The sequence below is a fragment of the Ictidomys tridecemlineatus genome, chromosome 12 (assembly GCF_052094955.1).
Source record: "Ictidomys tridecemlineatus isolate mIctTri1 chromosome 12, mIctTri1.hap1, whole genome shotgun sequence".
Taxonomy (NCBI): domain Eukaryota; kingdom Metazoa; phylum Chordata; class Mammalia; order Rodentia; family Sciuridae; genus Ictidomys; species Ictidomys tridecemlineatus.
This window is the reverse complement of record NC_135488.1, coordinates 76,801,924-76,823,372: the sequence shown is the minus strand read 5'-3', so window position 1 is coordinate 76,823,372 and position 21,449 is coordinate 76,801,924. Positions and strand designations below refer to the sequence as shown.

Below are 21,449 nucleotides of genomic sequence, written 5' to 3'. Positions count from 1 at the left end.
GCCTAGAGTGATATCAAACTCTTTCATGGATCCTGGGGTCCTTTTAAAAGAATATAATTATAAAATTAGTCTTACTTTCTATCTATACTGTGAGAACTAGTTTCTCATAATTAATACATGTTATAAAGGGAACTTTCAGTTAAAAAATTTATACATATCCATATGTAGCAATGAACTCATTTGTTCTTCTCCAGGTTCTCATAATTTCTATAGTTTAACTAGATATGAGTTATAATGAGAATTAGGCAATCACTATGGATAGATCTTCAGTACAAAATAAGGCAATGTACAAAAATCTCAACATTCGGGACATTTCAACATCAGAAAAATTACTGGAAACTAAAATAAAAATGATAGACCATGACCTGTCATTCTCACCTCCCATTAATGGAGACATAACAGGAGGAAAAATGTCCAATAAAGGTAATTGAAACAAATAAGAATACAGGGAAAGAACAAAAGAAAAGGGGAAAATGGAAGACAAACTAAAAAGTAAAACTAAATTCTAGAATACTAAACAAGAGCATATTTCCAAAATTTTGAAAATTTATAAAATTATAATGTCTTTATTTATTCCTCAACATTTACTGAAAACTTACAGCATGCTAGATCCTATGTTAAGTACTGATAGTATATACAACAAGTTACAAATCATTACACAAAAATGCTAACAAAAATCTAGAGCGGCGGCAGCTACTCTCTACAGAATCATAGCAAAGAAAGCAATTAGCTTTACCAAGAAACTTTACAGAATGTTAAAGGATAAGTAGAAATATGCTTAGCAAAGAAAGGAGAGAGGGCATCTAGAAGGAAAATATTATATAAATAATAATAAAAACAAAACAGGGCTGGTGTTGTAGCTCAGTGGTTGGGTACTTGTTTCACATGCGTGAGATAATGGGGTTTGATCCTCAGCACCTCATAAAAAAAATAAATAAAACAAAGATGTTGTGTTCATCTACAAGGCACTGGGTTCGATTCTCAGCAGCACACAAAAAAATAAAATAAAGATATTGTGTTCACTTATAACTTAAAAATTTTAAAGAAGATATCAAGAGTTAACATTTATTAAACACTTACCATATGCTAAACACTGTGCACAAATTATTTTATTTGACTCTCACAATAATCCTGTGATTCATTTTACCCCCCGTTTATAAATGAAGAAATTGAGAAGTTACATAGCTTTCTAAAGAGGTGACACCAAGTCAGATCATACAAAACTAAACTGTGAAACAAGTAAATATGTAGGTATGATGTAGCAAAGGAGAATTAATGACAGTAACCAGCACCGGAGATACAGTGGTCAACAAGTGAGAAAACAGATACTATCCTGGCCTTAAGATTATGTCCAATCCTTCTTGCTTCTGAAGGAAACATTATCTCCCATTATAATGCAGGAAGTGAACTTTGGAGATATTAAAGCAAATTACTTAAGTTCACACACTAATAAGCAGCATAGCTACAACTGAACCAGAGTCTGTCCAAATTCATTTCATGCACTGTGCTAGGAACACAGATGAAAGATACAATCCCTAACTTCAAAAACTCACATGCTAAGTCAGTGGAGTGAAGCAAACCAAGAATTGTAATACAGTGACATAAATGCTATAATCAAAGCATATGCAACATCCTATAGAGGCACAAGGAATACATAGGCTAGCAGGAGCCAGGGAACGGCAAAGGAGGAGTGAAGGTAAGTAGAAGTCAGTTAAAGAAAGCAACAGTGAGGAGATATAAGTGTTCTAAGGGAGGAAAGAGTGTACAGAATGGCACAGAAACATAGGAGAATACAGTGTCTTTGGGATTACAAATTTGCTGGATATTAGACCATTCAATGAAGAGTGGTACTAAATTAAAGAACCTGGCATCCATATCACAAAGAATTCTAGATGCTTAAACAATGTGTTTATTCTGAAGACAATGAAAGATACAGATCATTTTAAAGAGAAGAGTGACATGGTAAAAATGTGTGTTTTAGAAAACTTCTTGTGATTATGGATCAAGACAACAAGTTTTTAAAGAAGTGAAACAAAACTGAATATAAACTATGAGTCCCATTGAGAAAAACTGAGAACAGTACCGAAATTCAAAGTCAATGTCATACCTGGTAAAACAGCCTACATATTTTATGTCATTTGATGGTTATTAGACTCATAACATTAGCCCAATCTACTTTTTTAAGGCATTTTTTTTATTTTTATATTTGTAGTTGTTGATGGATCTTTATTTTTTATTTATTTATATGCAATGCTGAGAATCAAACCCCGTGCCTCACATGCTAGGCAAGCACTCTGCCACTGAGCCATAATCTCAGCCTCCCTTAATCTATTTTTGAAATCTCAAGATTTGATAGGAAAAAAGAACATTTCTCAGCCAACTGCCTGTATTAAGTGTTTCTTTAGATATACTTTATGAAGTTGATTCTCAGGAAATACCTAAACAGAAGTTGCATGATCAATTGTCAGGGCTTTAATTAAAAAGGGATTTTTAAGACGGGAATGTAGCTCAGTGCTGGTGCACTTATCTAACCCATGTAAGGCTCTTGGTTTGATCCCCAGCACTACAAGCATCAATCAATTAATAAAATTTTTAATAAAAAGGAATTTTCACAATAGATGATAAAGTTCCTTCAAATTCAAGATTCTAAAAGAGAAAAAAAAGTCATAACAAGTATATCACAAACAGCTGTTCCAAATAAGATCTCTACAGCTACCTAATGAGGTTAAATCACAGAAAGCAATCCTAAATATTGTTCTGACACTACTAAAAATTTTCTTAGTATAAAACTCTAACATTTAAAACTAACATATCCACATTTTCAACAGCTTAGATAACATAAGTAGCAAAGGTTTAAATTTTAGGATTATGAAATTAAATATGTCATAAATTCCTTAAAAACTTATAGTAAAAAATATTCAACATTGGTTCAAAACTGTATGACTTCTCAAACAGAAAAAAATATATATTATTTATTTCTGCTTGACTGTCACCAAGTCTGATGTCTGGTAACGAATGCCAAGAAAAAAAATATTTCATTTGGTTAAAGTAGGAAAATGCCCTGAAGCATACAGAAGAGCTGGCCTATCATTCCTCATCTCTAAATAGCTTCTTCTTTCCCATTAGTTAAAGATGACTGCTGCCATGTCACAAGCTCTTAGAGATTCTTTGACTCCAGGAGTTACTCAATGAAATCCAAGTTTCACCTTTAAACACAGTGAATCCCAAGTCAATGAACAGTTTCCAAAATTGTAAGACAAGATCAGAAAATAATGTCGTTAAGAAGTCAATTCCTCATTATCAGAGTCTGGGTCCAAAAACAGCAACACCAGACTCACTAAATTAATCAATATACCTGTACTTAATAAACACTTTGAATGGAAAAATTCTATAGTAAGGCTCCTATAATGAAAGTCTATGTCACATCTGAAAGCAGTAATATAAGACGAGCAGAGCAGAAGTGTAATTAAAAGTATATAAACAGATTTCCACTTCTGGCTAAGATGGAATAACAAGGACCAAATTTACTCAGTTGCCTGAAACAACTAGAAAAAGTAAGCCAAAATATACAAAACATTTTTTAAGACATTAAACATCAGGCAACAAAGGACAGTGATCTCTGTTAGATGAGAAACAGCCTGGGTCCAACAACTGCTCCAGCTTATCGTCTTGAAAAAGTTTCCAGGCCAAGGAATAGGCAAGAGGAAACCTAGGCAATTGCAAAGTGGTCTCCCTGAATTGAGGAGATACAATTAAATCTAGAGACAAGGCAACTGGAATACACAGGGTAGAGTACCTAAGAGCTGTATAGGAACACCGTATCTCTCAAGTTTTCAGAGGAGTACTTACCAGTGAGCCACAACCGTAGCCCCCCTCGCCAATCTACTTTTGAAATCTCAAGATTCCATAGGAAAAAAGAACATTTCTCAGCCAACTGCCTGTATTAAGTGTTTCTTTAGATATACTTTGTGAAGTATATCTAAATATATATAAATATAAAGAACCTATCCAAGGATAATGAAAGAATCACCAATTCTATCATTAGAGGAAACAACACTAAACAATTCCTGCTCCCACTAGTCAAAGTACTTAGAAGGGTTTTGCCTTAATAATAAATACAACAAGTGGACTTATAAGCAAGTCTCAAAAAGATCAAAATTGTTTGCAAGTAACTGCATCCCAAAACAAAGTTCAAGATTTTTTAATTTAATGGAATAAAAAAATATTCAATACCAGTCAGGCAGGTGGCACAGGCCTGTAACCCAAGTGGCTCAGGAAACTAAAACAGGAAGATCTGAGTTCAAAGGCAGCCTCAGCAAAAGCGAGGCGCTAAGCAACTCTGTGAGACCCTGTCTCTAAATAAAATATAAAATGAGGCTGGGGATGTGGCTCATTGGTCAGGTGCCCTTAAGTTCAATCCCTAGTATGCCACCCCACCCCCAACCCTGAAAATATCCAATACCAACAAGGTAGAATTTCAAATATCTGGCATCAAATAAAAAAATAACAAGGCATATAAAAACAAGAAAATACAATCATACAATCCATAATGAGAAGAAATATCAATCAAAACCAACTCAAGGGACTGGGTTGTGGCTCAGTGATAGAGCACTTGCCAAACATGTGTGAGGCAAGGGGTTTGATTCTCAGCACCACATACCAATGAGTAAAATAAAGGTTCATCAACAACTAACGACATATTTAAAAAAAAAAAAAAACTCAAGAAAATGACACATATATAATTAATAGACATGGATATGACCAGGTAGAGCTCCCATATGTCCAAAAAGCTAAAGAAAACATGGAAGATATAAATGATTAAATTTCTAAAGATGAAACAATAATGTCCAAAATGAAAATTAAGATGATGGGATTAAGAACAGATTAAAGGGCTGGGGGTGTAGTTTAGTGGTAGAGCACTTGCCTAGCACTGGGTTTGATCCTTAGCACTGCATTAAAATAAAGAAAGAAAATAAAGATATTGTGTTCATCCACAACTAAAAAAAAAATTTAAAAAGAGCAGATTAAACATTATAGAAGAAAAGATTAATGTACTTGAAGACATCACAATAGACTATACAAAGTGAAACAAAGAAAAAGACAAAAGAAAAATTGAACATCAGTAATCTTTAAGACAATGTCAAGCAATCTAACGCCCATGTAATCAGACTTCCAAAAGGAGGAAGGAGGTACAAATATATATAATAAATATACATATTTGAAGAAATAATGGCTGAAAAGTTTCCAAATTTGATAAAAACTACAAACCCACAGATCCAACAAGCTCAACAAACTTCAAGCACAGGGTACTGAAGATAAATATATAAATAGTTTTACAAATGGTTCTTGCTCACAAATTCTATAACCAAATGTAATCTAGAAATTATTTAGACTCTAGAAATTATTTAGACTAACGTTAACCTTTAGGTTAGTTTACTGGGTTCGAGAGTTTCAACTGACACTTTCTTAATAGCCTATCAAAAATCCTAATTTAAAAAAAAATCCTAAGATTTCAAAATGTAATAACACAGCTTTTAAAATAATATATTGTTTTTTTGCCCTATCACTGAAATAAAAGGTCATTAAAAATTTTGTACTTATCTGATTTTAGAAAATTAATTTTTAGAAAAGCAAAAACATACTTCTCTTTTATAAATTTTCTTTTCCTTTAATTTATATAGGTCATTCAGAATAGAATTAGGACACCAAAAAAACTTTTAAGGAACCTGAGAGATGGAACCGAAAACAAAGCAGCAGATTTGAGGTTTAAAAAGCAACCAGTCCTCTCCAAAAAAACCTGGCAACCACTATTTGGAACACCATTATTTTTCATTAACAAATGAAAAACACACACACACACACACACACACACACACACACACACACACGGATGTCATATATACACATACGTATGGATATATATAAACATATTTACTTAAATATAAAAGTGTACTCTAAGTGGAAATGAGCTAATTACTAGGACTCAAAATAATCTAAACATTCTTTAGGGAAAAAAATCAGCAAAAAAAAAATTACAGTGGAAAACTAATATATTTTCCTATTTTTGTGAGCATACATTTTTTAGCACACAAATTAAAATTTTCTGCCTACAAATAATCAAGTAAAGACACAGAGGGGGAGAGTTTTAAGTATCTATCATAATGGCTACCCTTCCTGTCCTGTGTTCCCTAAAATAGTCAGTTTGATCATTCTACCATTTTGTTCAGGAAATAGTATAATATTTCAAAGAAAAAGTTATTCCATGGGGTAGCTGCTAAAAATAAAATACTAAGCTGGAAATAATTTATGTCTACTCTTTTTTCCTTTCTAAAGAAAAAAATATTTACACACATTTAGATTATGTATGTATTTCTTAGGAGGCCTATACAAAAAAAGAACACATAATACTTCCCTGTATGATTAACACATACATGAAAAACACACGAATCTCTGAACACTAGAGAAGCTAACACTGGAACAATTATTTATGGATTTGACTTGTAACCTCCTTTAAAGACAAAAATCTAAACAGAAAAAATAATTTTCAATAAAATTCAGAATTGTTATTTTAGATGTAAAGTTATCACAGCAGAATAATAGATTTATTCTCTAGTAACAAGTATTTATTTAAAATGTAATAATTTTACACAATATAAGACAAGAATTCAATTCAAAAGTTGCAAACTACTTTTAGAGTCTATTCATGAGAAATAAGGCTAACTACACATAATTCTAGACGCAACTGTAATATTCAATTTGATAACCTATGCGGAAGTTTTTAGTATGTCTGTACGCTATAATACCTACAATGATAAAAATGGAGGTTTTATTTCACTGATCAGCTACTGATAGGCTTTCAATATCCAATTCCCATCTCAAAAACACACTGCTGCTTATTAATTCAATATTATAAACATAAAAACAAAGATTTGACTACTCAATCATCTAGTTGTCAAGACTTCAATTACTTGCATTTCACTTAAAAATACCTTTAAATGATTCACCATATATTAAGCAATCTCAAAATTCACACAATAAAAGTCATCTAATCAGACTTAGTTACTATAGGCATTTAAATTGCTTGCTACAGCAACAGTCCTCCTCACCAATCAGAACTGATGTTTAAAATTCTATCTTCTGAAATCTGTTATTACTTCATGTTTTGAAATTTGAGCCATTTATTCTTGAACACAAAGGTTGATCAGACACCATTTCTGCACCAAATGCACATAACTTCATAGTAAAGTCTTTTTCTTTTCTCTTGGAGAACCAGAGTCATATGTGTCTGTGTCTGTCTCTCTGATGCTCTCTTGTTTTACCAATTATCAAAGATAACACAATGTGGTTTGGATTTCAGTACTGAAGACAAATCAACGACAATAAAGGCAGAAAGAAAAGTAAAAGTTTCACAATTTTAACAGGTAAAATTACTGGGCTGTGATAAACGGGCTGGACACATATGATTATCACTTCTTTCAAGATCCAATTCTTAAACCACCTGAATTTTCTGCCAAAGAACCAAATTAAGGGCTTAAAACATAAAGTCTCCAAGTTCACAGCAGGTAATTTTTCAAGGAAAACAAGTTACCTAAAAAAAGAAGAAAAACACTTACATTTGGAGCATGACCTGGTTCAAGAATACCCCATCCACCAAAGCCACATATTCATCCAGGTTGGTCCCATTTCCTGCAGCCAGGGATCCAAACGTTTTAACCTAGAACAGAAGGATCATTAGGACGTAAACGCCCACCTCCATCTCTGCAGCCACAAATAACACAGCAATAAAGGACATCCTACTTACCCAAGTGACCAAGGGGCTGGTCATGAACTGCTCCAGAAGGGGAGTAAAAATTTCGTTCTCCATTTTACAGATTATGTATTCGAAAAGGGAAAAAGGAACTACCACAAAAATACGCCTAGGGAATTGGCCACTAAACGTTAAATAAGTAAGAAGAAATCAATGAAAGTCCATTTCGACAAGCGAGGAAAATCCCATCGAGGAGGGGGGGGGAACTCTCCCTCCTCAAAAACCCCCGAGGGAAACGAGCCGAAATCCCGTGAAGCGCCTTCAAGAACCCCCACGAGCGGTAGCCTGCGCTGGAAATGTCTGTACCGGGCGAGGAGGGGCAGAGAAAAGGCATCTGGAGGAGGAGGAAGGGAAAGGGGGCTGGAGCAAGACAAAAAGCCCGTCAAGGTTGCCCAGCTCCTGGAGGAAGCGGACCGGCGAAACTGCCCCCGAAGAATTAATCCCAACGTGGGCTAAATGAAATTCCGCGTCAGGGGTCCGAGAGGCCGCCAGGCTCGACCGCCGCGTTCCGCGCTACACGTTCCACCCACCACTGGGCATGGAGCCGCTTCGACCCGCAGAGCCTCCCCTGACCGCAGCCCCTCACCACCGACAGGCAGGGTTCGCCCCTTCCCCCCGAGCAGACACCATCCCTCCAAAGCTCTCACGCCTCGCCTCCAGCCCCCTTCCCCTGCCGGGGGCTGGGGGCTTGAATGTGTGTCCCTAAGCCCCCGGCTGCCTGAGCTCCGCCAGCCTTTTCAGTGCGCCTCTGGGAAGCCCGGGCACAAAATCACCGCCGCACTCCTGCCTCCTCCTCCGCCCTCTCTGGAGGAGCCGGAGTAACGGCCTCAGAACCGCAGTGCCGCATCACACCCACTCCTCGCCGCCCGACCAGCGCTTACGAGCCCGCCGTCAAAGGGAACGCGCTGCTCCCTCCGCGTCGATATCCTTCCGCCGACTCCCCGCCCCTCCTGCACCGCTGCCTCTGGATTGTGGGAGAAGAAAACCGCTGCATGAGCGCGTCCCCGAGCGCGCGCCCCCGGGCCGGCCCCGCCGCCGCCCAGATTCTGGCAACGAGCGGGAGCGCGGGCGCGCGGTCTCTGCAGCTGCTGCGGTGGCCGGCCCCTCGCTCCCGCGCAGGACGGCTGCTAGGACGGCTGCTAGGGCGGCGGAGGGGGGCACCGGGGAGGAGGGGATGGGTAAGGCAGAGGAAGGGGGTCTGTCTGCTCGCTCGCTCATGCCTAATTATGGTTTATTTCCTCCTCGAGTGCCTCCTTTGATGTGTGAAGGAAAGAGAACGCAGTCCTTCTTTTTTAAACATGAGGGATGCAGACTGCCTTTTTCGGACAGTTTGATCTGTTAAGCATGCTTTCTCCCCAGCGAGATGGATTAGAAAAACAGGCAAAGACATTTGAGCCACAACTTGGTTCTTGTTTCTTTTCTTTTTTCTTCTTCTCCTTTTCCTTCTTAAGAAAAAAAAAAAAATCTAGTCGGAGAAAGCGTGAATGTTCTTCAAAGTTGCCAGTGAAATATGGTAGGATTTTAAATAACCAAAGCTGTATTCCCTGACTGTAGCAAACGTGATTCAGACATTGTGTGTGTGTGTGTGTGTGTGTGTGTGTGTGTGTGTGTGTGTGTGACTATTTGGCCATTGAAAAATATCCGAAAAAAATCAAGAGCTACAAAGAGGAAACATTTGGAAGTCATCCAAGTTAGGTGACAAATAAACAGATTACATATTTGTCATAAATCTCTATTCTATGCATGACTAAAACCATCAAAATAATTTTTGCAGTCCACTAGCAAAATCAAATGTTTCTCCTAATTTTTCCTGAGATAAAATGGGCATGTGAAATACATTTTTTAAGAAAATAAATATACTATTATAGTTTTACAATGTGTGCCGTGTTCACATTTACATATATGCTATTTTAAATAAACAGTAAAAACGTTTTTGTCATAACACTGAATTAAGAAACAGCACAATTTCTTAAATTTAATTAAATATTTGAGAGCCTGATTCTGGAGTTTGCCTGATTATAACACTTAACCAGCTTTGTAAGCCTAGGCAAATTACTGAACCTCTCTGTCTTCACTTTCTTCATGTGAAAGGAAGATAAGGGGCTGGGGTTGTAGCTCAGTGGTAAAGCTCTAACCTCGCAGGTGTGAGGCCCTGGGTTGAATCCTCAGTACCACATTAATAAATAAGAATAAAGATATTGTGCCCATCTACAAATAAATAAATAAAAGCATATGAAACCAGTAAGCTTTTATAAAGCAACTATTCTATTATTGTTGGTGATGTTTTCATCACTATCCCTCCATGAGGAATCCTTAGAGAAAACTTAACCTGTAACCTCCCCTACTTCATTTCACTTGTAACAGAAAAGATCTTGTCTTGAAAATAGAGAAATAAATGCCCTTCTAAAAGTTATTAGGATGCATTTATGTAGCACTGGTGGTGTAGAGCACAGCTTTGCATTGCTCTGGCCAGTACACAAGACTTGAGTCATCCTGGTTGCTAGCAATCTTTTTCCTCTACTCTTGATGACTCTTTCTTAATCACATTCATATTTGGTAAAGGAAATGCAGACAGAGGGAGAAGAGGCTCCAAGAAGGAAGCATTACTTTCAAGAGCAGCCCAGTGCTTGACATGTCTATTTTCCTTTATAATCTCATAGAAACTTGACAACATGAAAGTACTTATGTTTATTCTGGAGTTTACCCTAGGACAGACCAACTTACTTCAATCACAGATGGAAACCCCAGGAAGTATTAACAACAAGTACAGCAGGTTAAGGATGTTTCAGTTAATGGCGGCTGAAGGGTTAGCCCAGGAGTAGTACATTAATGTAGCATGGTTTATCCATTTTAGATTTAGTACCCATCCCATCCTTCACAGAAATCTGGATTCCCCTCTAGAAGCAGATGGCCCCAGATGCTTCCTGGTCTATCTTTAGGTTTTACACATACACAACACACACACATACACACACACATACTCAACAAAGAAACATGAGGAGTTAATTGTAAAAACAGGAAATTTTAGGCCAGACTGAAGTCTGCAGGAACTTATTTGAAAATCTACCAATTCACAATTCTCTAGTTTAACAGCAGCCTTAGAAATGTTTTATAATATCTCAAGAGTACAATCAGGAAACTTCTCTGTCTGGCAAAAGAGGGACTGTACATTATAAATAATTTAATGGCCCTTGAATTGCAATGTCCTGTAAGATTAAATTCAAAAGCCTCCTATCCTTTCACATAGGAAAATATTTCTCAAGATTTATTCAAAGTGCTTTTGTTTTGTTCTTTGTAGTGATTTTCCATCCATCCTTTCTCAGAATGTTAAATGCAACAGGAAAGGACTTTGGAAAAACCATACCCATCTGGTTAGTTTTCAAATTATTTACTCAGCTTTATTCTGAAGCAAAACTAAATGGTTGGGATGGACTGTGGTTCCAATTAGAAATCACTAGACAAAGATTCTCTCAGTATATAACACTACCTATATACCAAGAGCACCTATCTCTACTTCTACCTGTGTTTATCTTGATCGGTACCATAAGAAGTGATAGTTTCACCCTGAACACAGCTCCTTGAGGAAAATATTTTAAAATACAGAGATTTGCAGGACTAATCATATTCATAAGCTAGTATAATATAACAGTAGAATGTCACCATTTTTTATAATAGCCCCAAGTCAAAACACCTGAAATGTCCATTGACTGATAAACGACTGCATAAAATGTAGTATATTCATATGATGGAATGTTATTTGTCAATGGTAAGGAATGAAGGGCAAGAGATGCTACAACAGGAGCTGGGGTTGTGGCTCAGTGGTAGAGCACTTGCCTAGCATGTGTGAGGCATCAGGTTTGATCCTCAGTACCACATAAATAAATAAATGTATTGTGTTCATCTACAACTAAAAAATACTTAAGAGAGAGAGATGCTAAAACATAGACAAATCCTAAAAGCATTATACTAAGTGAAAGACACAAAGGAAAACATTTTGTATGATTCTACTTTGCAAAATGTGATCAAGAAATTCACTCTGTCACAGACTTTCAGAAGAGCCCTCTTGATGCAAAGAGTAATATTTTAGATTCACCCGACAACATGGAAGGTTTTAATTATCCAATATGTCCAATATAGTTTTAAGAGAAATATAATGTGGGTGGGGTGATCCAAATTATGCAAGGTTGTTTAACTTCTCTGAGCATCAGTTTCCTCAACTGTAAAATGGGCATAGTGGTTTTACTTCCTACTGGACACCTGCTTAGACCAGTGGACTTATTGTTTTGTCCTGCATTTCAACTGGACAGAAAAAAGAAAACTCAGAAAGAGAAAGTTCTCTTTTCAGTCCAGTATAAATTGCTATTCTCAAATACTCTAATTCTGTATTCCAAACAGAGTGAACCATCACAAATTCACCATAAAATTCCATGCTCAAATTCACCATAATACACATGCTACCATCCTTGTCCAGAATGCCCTATGCTCTTTCTTGCTTGCTAGTCAGACCAACTCCTACTCGTCTTTCAGGATGTTAGCTCTCTGTAAAGCATTCTCTGCCTGCACAGTATCTAATCTCCATCTTCCTTTAGTAACTTGCTGTGAATCGGCATGTATTTGCCCACATGCTTTTCTCCTTAACAATTTTGTTTTATTCAATTTTATATCCTTGGGTCTAGGATTGTGCTTTGCAATAGTGGACACCATTATGGACACATCTATCTAGTTAATAGAGTAATGTCTTCCTTCAACCATGAAGACCAGTTTAAATTCCTAACAATAGACAAGAGCTCATAGCAGAGCAACTCTGAGAACTATTCTAATTAACTAATGACCTTGAGAAGACATTAGCTAGAGATTGTTGAAGGACTAAAGAATTTGCCCTGGGACATTGAGGTCAGAAAATAAATAGCCTTCAAGACAGCTTTTTCTCAAGGCTACATAATTTTTTTTTCCAGAGAAAAGCTTAGAGGATTACATAAACATCATATAATCTTTTATTTCTTAGGCAACATACAATGGTATTCTTCTCAGAACACCCAAACTGTTTTTTTTTTATTTTAAATTGTTATTTATTTATTTATTATGATTTATTTTTATTTATTTACTTATTTATTTTTGAGACATGGAGATCTCTCTGTGCTTCCTAGACTGACCTCTAATTACTGGCTCAAGAGATCATTCTGGCCTCAACCTTTCCAGAACCTGAGACCTCAGATCCTCACTACCTGAGACTACTGATACTCTTTTTCCTTTTTTGGGGATCCTTTTGATGGAAATCTTCTGAAAATGTGTTATAATTGACTAACCTTTGTTGAACAGCATGTTCTGAATATAAATTGACATTTTTGAGAAATTACATCATAACAACTATCTAAATAATCCTGTTGTGCTTTTATATAGTGATATATTCAGAGGCTCTTAGGAAGTGCTAGGGTAGCTTGGCACAATGGTGCCCTCTTTTAATCCTAGCTATTGGGGAGGTTGAGGCAGGAAGATCACAAGTTCAAGGCCAGCCTCAGGAACTTAGTGAGACAAATGGCTCAAAATTAAAAAAATAAAATAAGAAAAGACTGGGGATGAAGCTCAGTGGTAAAGCACTCCTGATTTCAGTCACCAGTACCAATTAAAAAGAAGAAAGGAAAAAAGTTCCAAAAAACTAAGTTTTGAATTTTATTTTACTTGGAATAGTTTTTCTATCTTCTTTTGTAACTGACTATATATCTACCTATGGCCCCATTTAAATTCAGTGTTTCTAATTTTCTGTATGCTAGGAATGCACATTAAAATAGTCTAAAGAATTAATAATCTAAAGTCTAAATCTAATAGTCTAAAGAATAATAGTCTATCATTAAAATAGTCTAAAGAATTAATAATAAGATGAGTAAGATGAGTAAAGCCTATAGATTTGTAACAGGTCTAAAAGTATAATGTTTTTGCTTACTTTCAGTTTCCTCATCTTTGTTTAGGGAAGTGTGATTCTACTCTGTCTCTTTAACTATTCAGCCACAGTATGACACAAAATAGTCTTATAAATTAATGGTCAATCCCAGGTATAGTATTTTCAGGGTTGGCTGTTCAATCATGTAATCAGTCTCTGTGTTTGCATTGTTTCTTCTTCAATTCTTCAAAACTATGCAATAGGCAGTGACTCATTACTACATGTGATGCTGTTGATGAAACAATATTAAGCAAGTGGAAACCTCATAAATAAAGGAAAAAATAAAGACATTTGCAGAAAATGACAAAATTGTAAAATAGACATTTAGAAAGTAAGAAAATAGGAAGTTTCTTATTCTAATCGTAAGCCTATTCCTAACCTCTACTATTCACCCATTTATATCCTAGAGACAGACATAGCGATGACTAGTTGATATAGAACCTAGCCTATGTCTGCATAGATGATGGATTATTAATAAAATATATAAATATGCCCTGTGGGGAGGGGGCATTAGTCCCATGGTAAAGATCACTGACAAGTTATATAGCCTGAAAAAAAATTAAGACTTCTAATAAAAGAAACAAATAGATATTCTTGGGTATAACAATACCATCTTTAGAGCATGCCTTGAACTTGTAACTTAGCATTCTCTTTAAGATAAATCTGTAAGAATATTTCCACATAGGCAATAATTTATACCTTTCTGCTACTAAGTATGAGTTGAAACAAGTAAATACTTTAAATCACAAAAAAATGTAGATGTGCTCCCATATTTTAAAAAATATAAATTACGAATGAGAACATACAAGTTAAGATATCTGAAGATATCCTAACTTGTATGTTTTATTTCCTTCTGTTGAATAGCAGTAAGAAAGCATATAAAAATGTATATACTGCAGGACGAGGTGGCAGACACCTATAATCCCAACAGCTTTGGAGGCTGAGGCAGGAGGATCACAAGTTCAAAGCCATCCTCAGCAAAAACAAGGCACTAAGCAACTCAGTAAGACCCTGTCTCTAAATAAAATACAAAAATAGGGCTGGGAATGTGGCTCAGGGGTCAAATGCCCCTGAGTTCAATCCTCAGTACCCGCCTCCAAAAAATATATATATATACTGATAAGTAGCCATATAGTGGTGATGAAAAATTAAAATTCACATGAAATTTTGAAAATGTTCCAAATTAAGTGTTCTTATTCTCTATTTCAATTAATATGTGCCAATTACTTAAAAATTAAAATACTAGCTTGAGAAGAGTTTTCAGACTCAATTTCACTCTATTTCTCTTGTAAACTAAAGTGTGTCTTTGGTTTCTAAAACTAAAATAATGACATAAAATTTTCAGTTACATTGAGCTAATCATGTTTTGTATTTTAAAAATTGTTTTTGTTATACAAGTAATGTTTCAATTTCATCACTGGAAAAAATCAATAAAATTTAAAGGAAAAAACCAATAGAAAGAGCAATGTATAATTCTACTCAGAGGTTAATATGTTGCTGTAATTTTTTCATAGTATTTTAATGAATTAAACTTTCTCATAAGATCATTAAAAATACAGCAATGATCAAAGTTTAGATATATGCTTTTTAATTTGAATTCATCAATAAATATAATCCAAATGCATTTTTACAAATGATTATCATATTATTATGGTGTAGAACTACCAAGTGAACAAAATTTAAAACATCAGAACTCAATTCCCATAATCATAAATGAAATTTGACTAACATGTCTTATAAAGAATAAAATATATTCTCCAAGTTTGGAGAAAAACTGAGATTATGAGTTCTATGTTTGTCAGTACATTCTCACTTTCTTCATTGATCAGTATTCCTGAACTACAATATTTAAACATGTTAAGCATTCAAGATACACAGAAGATTGCTTCTAAATGAGGTCAAAGAAAAGTGACAAATGTATCATTCAACCAACTAGTTCAAAAGTTGGCAAACTTATTCTATAAAGGCCAAATTGGATCTATGGGCATAATGTCTCTGTTGCAACTACTCAATTCTGCCACTGTAATATAATGAAGTAGGTAAACTATGTTGTAGTTAAAGTCTATTTACAATCAAAGATGGTGGATCAGGTTTGTTAATCTCCAAACTAGTTGAATATATTGGCTGCAAATCAAACAGAAAACAGGATTGACTTTTTTCCAATGTTTTTTTTTAACTTTACAAATATTAAATTTTATATATATATATGTGTGTGTGTGTGTGTATAGTTATTTTCTATCAATATATTGTATAGTTATTTTTTAGAATTGCAGAAGTGGCCCACAAGTTGCTTAGAAGCTGGATTCCATTATTCAAGTGTATCAGGTATAATTTAAATTGTTTCAGTCACCATTGAAAACTTCTCTTCTGGATAGAAGACTATTTGTTGGAAATCTTCTTGAGTTCTGGCAAGAAGCAGGGGGCACAGTTAAAGTGTTTGAATGAGGAGAATTTGATAAAAGAATGCTTTAGAGCGGTGTGGAGAGTTAAATGAACCAATAGAAGGTGGTGAAGCACCTGGCATGAACAATTAACAGGTAGAATTCTTTACTGTAGGCCTGAAGGGGTAAAAGGTAGAGAGTGTATTTTGGGGAACCCTAAAAGAGCTGATATCATGGAAAAAAAAGCCACTGGACAGGAGCTATGTTTATAGAGCATGGAGCCACTGCCATAATCATAACAGAAGAAATTCCTCACTTTTATTTCTGGCCAGCGCCTGGTTGAACCTAAGGGGAAGCAGAGAACAAGAAACCACAGACAATGTAATCTGTAGAGTCAACCTCTGAGGCACAAAGAACAGAGTGGAGGTGGGGCAAGAAGATACAACAGGACAATGCAGCATAGAGCTATGTCTAACACCTGGAATCATTTCTATAGATCTTCTGATAGCCATGCATGATGGCAATTCTTTTCAAATTAACAGAGGCTTAAAATTTTGATAAATTGTCATTAAGAAACACAGCTGATAAGTATGTTAACAAGTTGCCATAAAATTTGTGGCATATAGTTAGTTATCTATGATCTCCTAATGCATGGTAGTAACAAACTTTTTAACTAACAAATATATAGTATCAATACCCTCTGAAGTCTTATATATTTTATATGCTGTGTATAGGTTGAATGAAGAATTTATTGAAATAATTAATTTTTCATAGTTTTCATAGTTTACATCTAGAATTTTTTCTTTAAATAGAAAAAAGAATATTTAAGTAACACAAAATGTTATTTATTAAAAGACATTATTTTAAAAGAAAAAATCAAAATAAATTTAAAGTGACCATGGAGCACAAATTGTGATTCTCTTATGTGTATCCCCATTTGGAGCAAAATCTGGAAGTAGTATTTACAAACCAACTTTCACTAAAACCCATTCATTAAATATTTATTAAGAATATATACCCATTTAAAATCATTTACAAATTAGATTTCATGTTAAAATCCCATCAGCCTCTTACAAAATTATGAAAGCAACATAGTATACAGCTATGGTACTGGTTGGGATAGTATTAATAGATGATACCTTCTGACAAATTTGTTTAATCTTTTTCTCTCCACCAGCTAGACTTCCTATATTTCACAATACTAATCTTGTGAAGATGTTGTCTCTAAATTAGAAAACAACGATGTGCAATTTTTGCCTTTCACAAACTCACACACCTTTTATGGAAATTTACTAGTAGACAGGATTCCAAATTCTGGATTGGGCCTATTTTGATCTCAGATGGGAGCCTACTCTCAGTGTTAGGTTTCAATATCCTCTGTTTTAATTTCAGGGATGGCCATAATACATCAATTATATCATGTTAGCCACAAAAAAAAAAAAAAAAGGTTTTTAGTTTGGTAACTCTGAATTAGTTAAGTAACTGTCTCCATTTCCTTGTTTACTATGGCCCTATCTAATTTAGGCTTGAATACATACATGTGTTTTTTTTTAACAAGGTCATAAAGACAATATCCATATTTTTCCTGGAGTACAATGTGAAAGAATTTTTTCTCTTACTCAATTTGCAAGACACATATCAAATTACATAGAATTGGCAAAAATCAACATGATTTTGAGAAGAACAAATCCTGCCAAAATAATTTTTCTTTTTTTTTAACCAACTGCAAAACCTGGCAGATGGTATAACAATGATCACCTCTACAAAATATCATCTGTGTCTACTTACTGTTATATAGATCATGTGTTTTTGAACATTCTGTGGTACTCATGCCTGAGGTCAAATCATGAAAGGAATGTCTCCTCTCCCTTTATTGCACTCTTGAATGCTAACCTCAGCATATGGGCAAAATGAGACTGGGATGGGTTATGAGTATATTGAGTACACACAGATTGTAGATCATCCCTTGTCTCCAGAGAAGCAGAGAAGTGGAATTCCACCTGTCTCGAAAATCATGTGACCCAGTGCTATCCGGATTTCTTTAAACTGTAACATAATTTCCTGTGCTTCTGCCTCTACCTTGGACTAACATTACAAAAGTCCATATAACTAAGAGGTGGTAATGAAATTAAAATTTACCAAAAATGTCCACTTATTTAAAAAAAAAAACTTTCAGTAGTATTTGATACTTCCAAATCTTGAGAGAAGTACCATCCACGTGCCTTAGCTACAATGCCAGTCTAAGATATAAGCTAAGATGTTTTTCCCTATATAAGAACTTCCTACTCAGTTCCTTTCCTTTGTTCATTCAGTGAACACATACTTAGAATATTTACTTTGTATCAGGCATTGAGGATATGAAAATGAATAGATGTTTCCTTTTTGACAAATGAGTCCTCTAGAACTCTGTAGACTGCTAATGAATACAAACTGACTATTTGAAGCAGTGGAACCCATATTATGTGCTATTTGAGAGAGAAACAAGGTCATTTTTAATGATAAATTAAGAAAGTCTTTACAGAAAGGTGACTTTTAAGCCAAGTCTTGCATGAAGATTAGGCATTCAATGGGGAGGGAAAATACAGGGAACTTCTGGTGGGTAGAAGAATAACAGAAGAAAAGCACTGAATCATACAAATGTATAGTGTATTTGGGGAGCCACAAATAGCTTTAAGAAGGCAGTTGACAAAGGTGGAAAATGGTGAGAAATGAAAGTTAAAGTTATATTAAAAAGAAATCCAAATGTCATACTAAAGAACTTGGCCTTGGGCTGGGGATGTGGCTCAAGCGGTAGCGCGATGGCCTGGCATGTGTGTGGCCCAGGTTCGATCCTCTTTCTTAAAAAAAAAAAAAACAAGAAAGAACTTGGCCTTGTGGTGCACACCCAAGAGTTTAAGAGACCTAGACAGGAAGATCATGAATTCAAAGCCAGTCTCAGCAAAGGCGAGGCACTAAGCAACTCAGTGAAACTCTGTCTCTAAATTAAATACAAAACAGAGCTGGGGTTGTGGCTCAGTGGTCAAATGCCCCTGAGTTCAATCCCCTGTACCAAAAAAAAAAAAAAAGAAAGAAAGAAAAAAAAAAAAAAGAACATGGCCTTTTTCCTATAGAGAATAGGGGACAATTCTACCAACACTGTAGTGCGGAGATTGAAAGAGAAACCAGACAAGAATTCCTCCTTAACAGTTTGTATCTTCAATTTGTGCTGCCTTTATTTTATTTTATTTTTTTTTAAAGAGAGAGTGAGAGAGGAGAGAGAGAGGTAGAGAGAGAATTTTTAATATTTATTTTTTAGTTCTCGGCGGACACAACATCTTTGTTGGTATGTGGTGCTGAGGATCGAACCCGGGCCACACGCATGCTAAGCGAGCGAGCGCGCTACCGCTTGAGCCACATCCCCAGCCCCTATTTTTTGCAAATTTAATATTAACTTTTAAAATTTTGTTGAAACAGAAGGCTGGGAACGCTACAGTCAATCCAGCAACTTGTTCATGTTGCCCTCTATTGGCAAAAAGGAAAAGAAATTACTGTCAAGGGCATTATTTCATATTTTATTTGCTGACGGTATTTCAATTTCCCTAAAATAAATGTTTGTTGTTTGATATCATAAAAATACATGCCAGAATTATATCACAATTCTACATGCATGCTACCACTGAGATTTTAATTATTCTTTTTAAAATTATTTTTTATTTATATATGACAATAGAATGCATTATAATTCATATTACACATATAGAGCACATTTTTTTATATCTCTGGTTGTATACAAAGTATATTTATACCAATTCGTGTCTTCATACATGTCCTTTGGATAATAATGTCCATCACATTCCACCATCATTTCTAACCTCATGCTCCCTCCATTTCCCTCCCATCTCTTTGCCCTATCTAAAGTTTGTCTATTCTTCCCATGCTCCCTTTCCTTACCTCACTATGAATCAGCCTCCTTATATCAGAGAAAACATTCAGCATTTGTTTTTTGGGGATTGGCTAACTTCACTTAACATTATCTTTTCTAACTTCAACTATTTAGCTGCAAATGCCATGCTTTTATTCTCTTTTATTGCTGAGTAATATTCCATTGTGTATATATGCCACATTTTTTTAACCATTCTTTTACTGAAGGGCATCTAGGTTGGTTCCACAGTTCAGCTATTGTGAATTGTGCTGCTATAAACATTGATGTGGCTGTGTCCCTGTCATATGCTGTTTTTAAGTCCTTTGAGTATAGACTGAGGAGAGGGATAGCTGGGTCAAAAGGTGGTTCCATTCCCAGTTTTCCTAGGAATCTCCATACTGCTTTCCAGATTGGCTGCACCAATTTGCAGCCCCACCAGCATTTTCAATAGCCTCAAACTAAACAAACAAACAAATAAATAAATAAATAAAATACTTGGGAAAGTTTTTTTTTTAATGAAAGAGGTGAAAGATCTATATAATGAAAACTATAGAACCCTAAACAAAGAAATCAAAGAATACGTTAGAAGATGGAAAGATCTACCTCGCTCTTGAATAGGCATAATTCATATTATCAAAATGACCATACTACCAAAAGTACTATACAGATTTAATGCAATTCCAATAAAAATCCCAGTGACATTCCTCATAGAAATAGAAAAATCAGTCATGAAATTTGTCTGGAAAAATAAGAGACCCAGAATAGCTAAAGCAATCCTTAGCAGGAAGAGTGAAGCAGGTGGCATCACTACACCAGACCTTAAACTATACTACAGAGCAATAGTAACAAAAACCGCATAGTATTGGTACCAAAACAGACTGGTAGACCAATAGTACAGAATAGAGGACACAGAGACTAACCCACAAAATTACAATTATTTTATATTAGACAAAGGTGTCAAAACATGCATTGGAGTAAAGATATCCTCTTCAACAAATGGTGCAGGGAAAACTTGAAATTCATATGCAACAAAATGAAATTAAAACCCTATTTCTCACCATGCACGAAACAACTCAAAATGGATCAAGGACCTAGGAATAAAACCAGAGACCCTGCATCTAATAGAAGAAGAAGTAGACCTAATTTCCATCATGTGGGATTAGGCCTCAACTTCCTTAATAAGAATCCTGTAGTGCAAGAATTAAAATCAAGAATCAATAAGTGGGATGGACTCAAACTAAAAAGTTTCTTTTCAGCAAAAGAAACCATCTGTGAGGTGAACAGAGAGCCCCCATCTTGGGAGCAAATTTTTACCCCTTACACATCAGATAGAGCCCTAATCTCTAGGGTATATAAAGAACTCAAAAAGCTCAACATCAAAAAACAAACAAACAAACAAAAAACCACAAATAACCCAATCAA

General features: G+C 35.4%; 1 protein-coding gene across 4 annotated transcripts in view; it reads right to left on the bottom strand.

Annotated features, from left to right (window-relative positions):
• Ccdc88a (coiled-coil and HOOK domain protein 88A) overlaps positions 1–8,711 on the bottom strand; it is a 134,177-nt gene extending 125,466 nt beyond the window's left edge. For 2 of the 4 annotated variants that reach the window (XM_040271362.2, XM_078029160.1), the window contains exons 1-2: positions 7,802–8,711; positions 7,614–7,714 (exon numbers count right to left, since the gene is read on the bottom strand). In XM_040271362.2, coding sequence (XP_040127296.2) covers positions 7,614–7,714; positions 7,802–7,864 — 164 coding nt within the window. In that variant the 5' untranslated portion in view covers positions 7,865–8,711. The remainder of the gene's footprint in view (positions 1–7,613; positions 7,715–7,801) is intronic. The other 2 variants (XM_021724274.3, XM_021724275.3) reach the window with 1 other exon arrangement.
• Between the last annotated feature and the right edge of the window lie 12,738 nt (positions 8,712–21,449).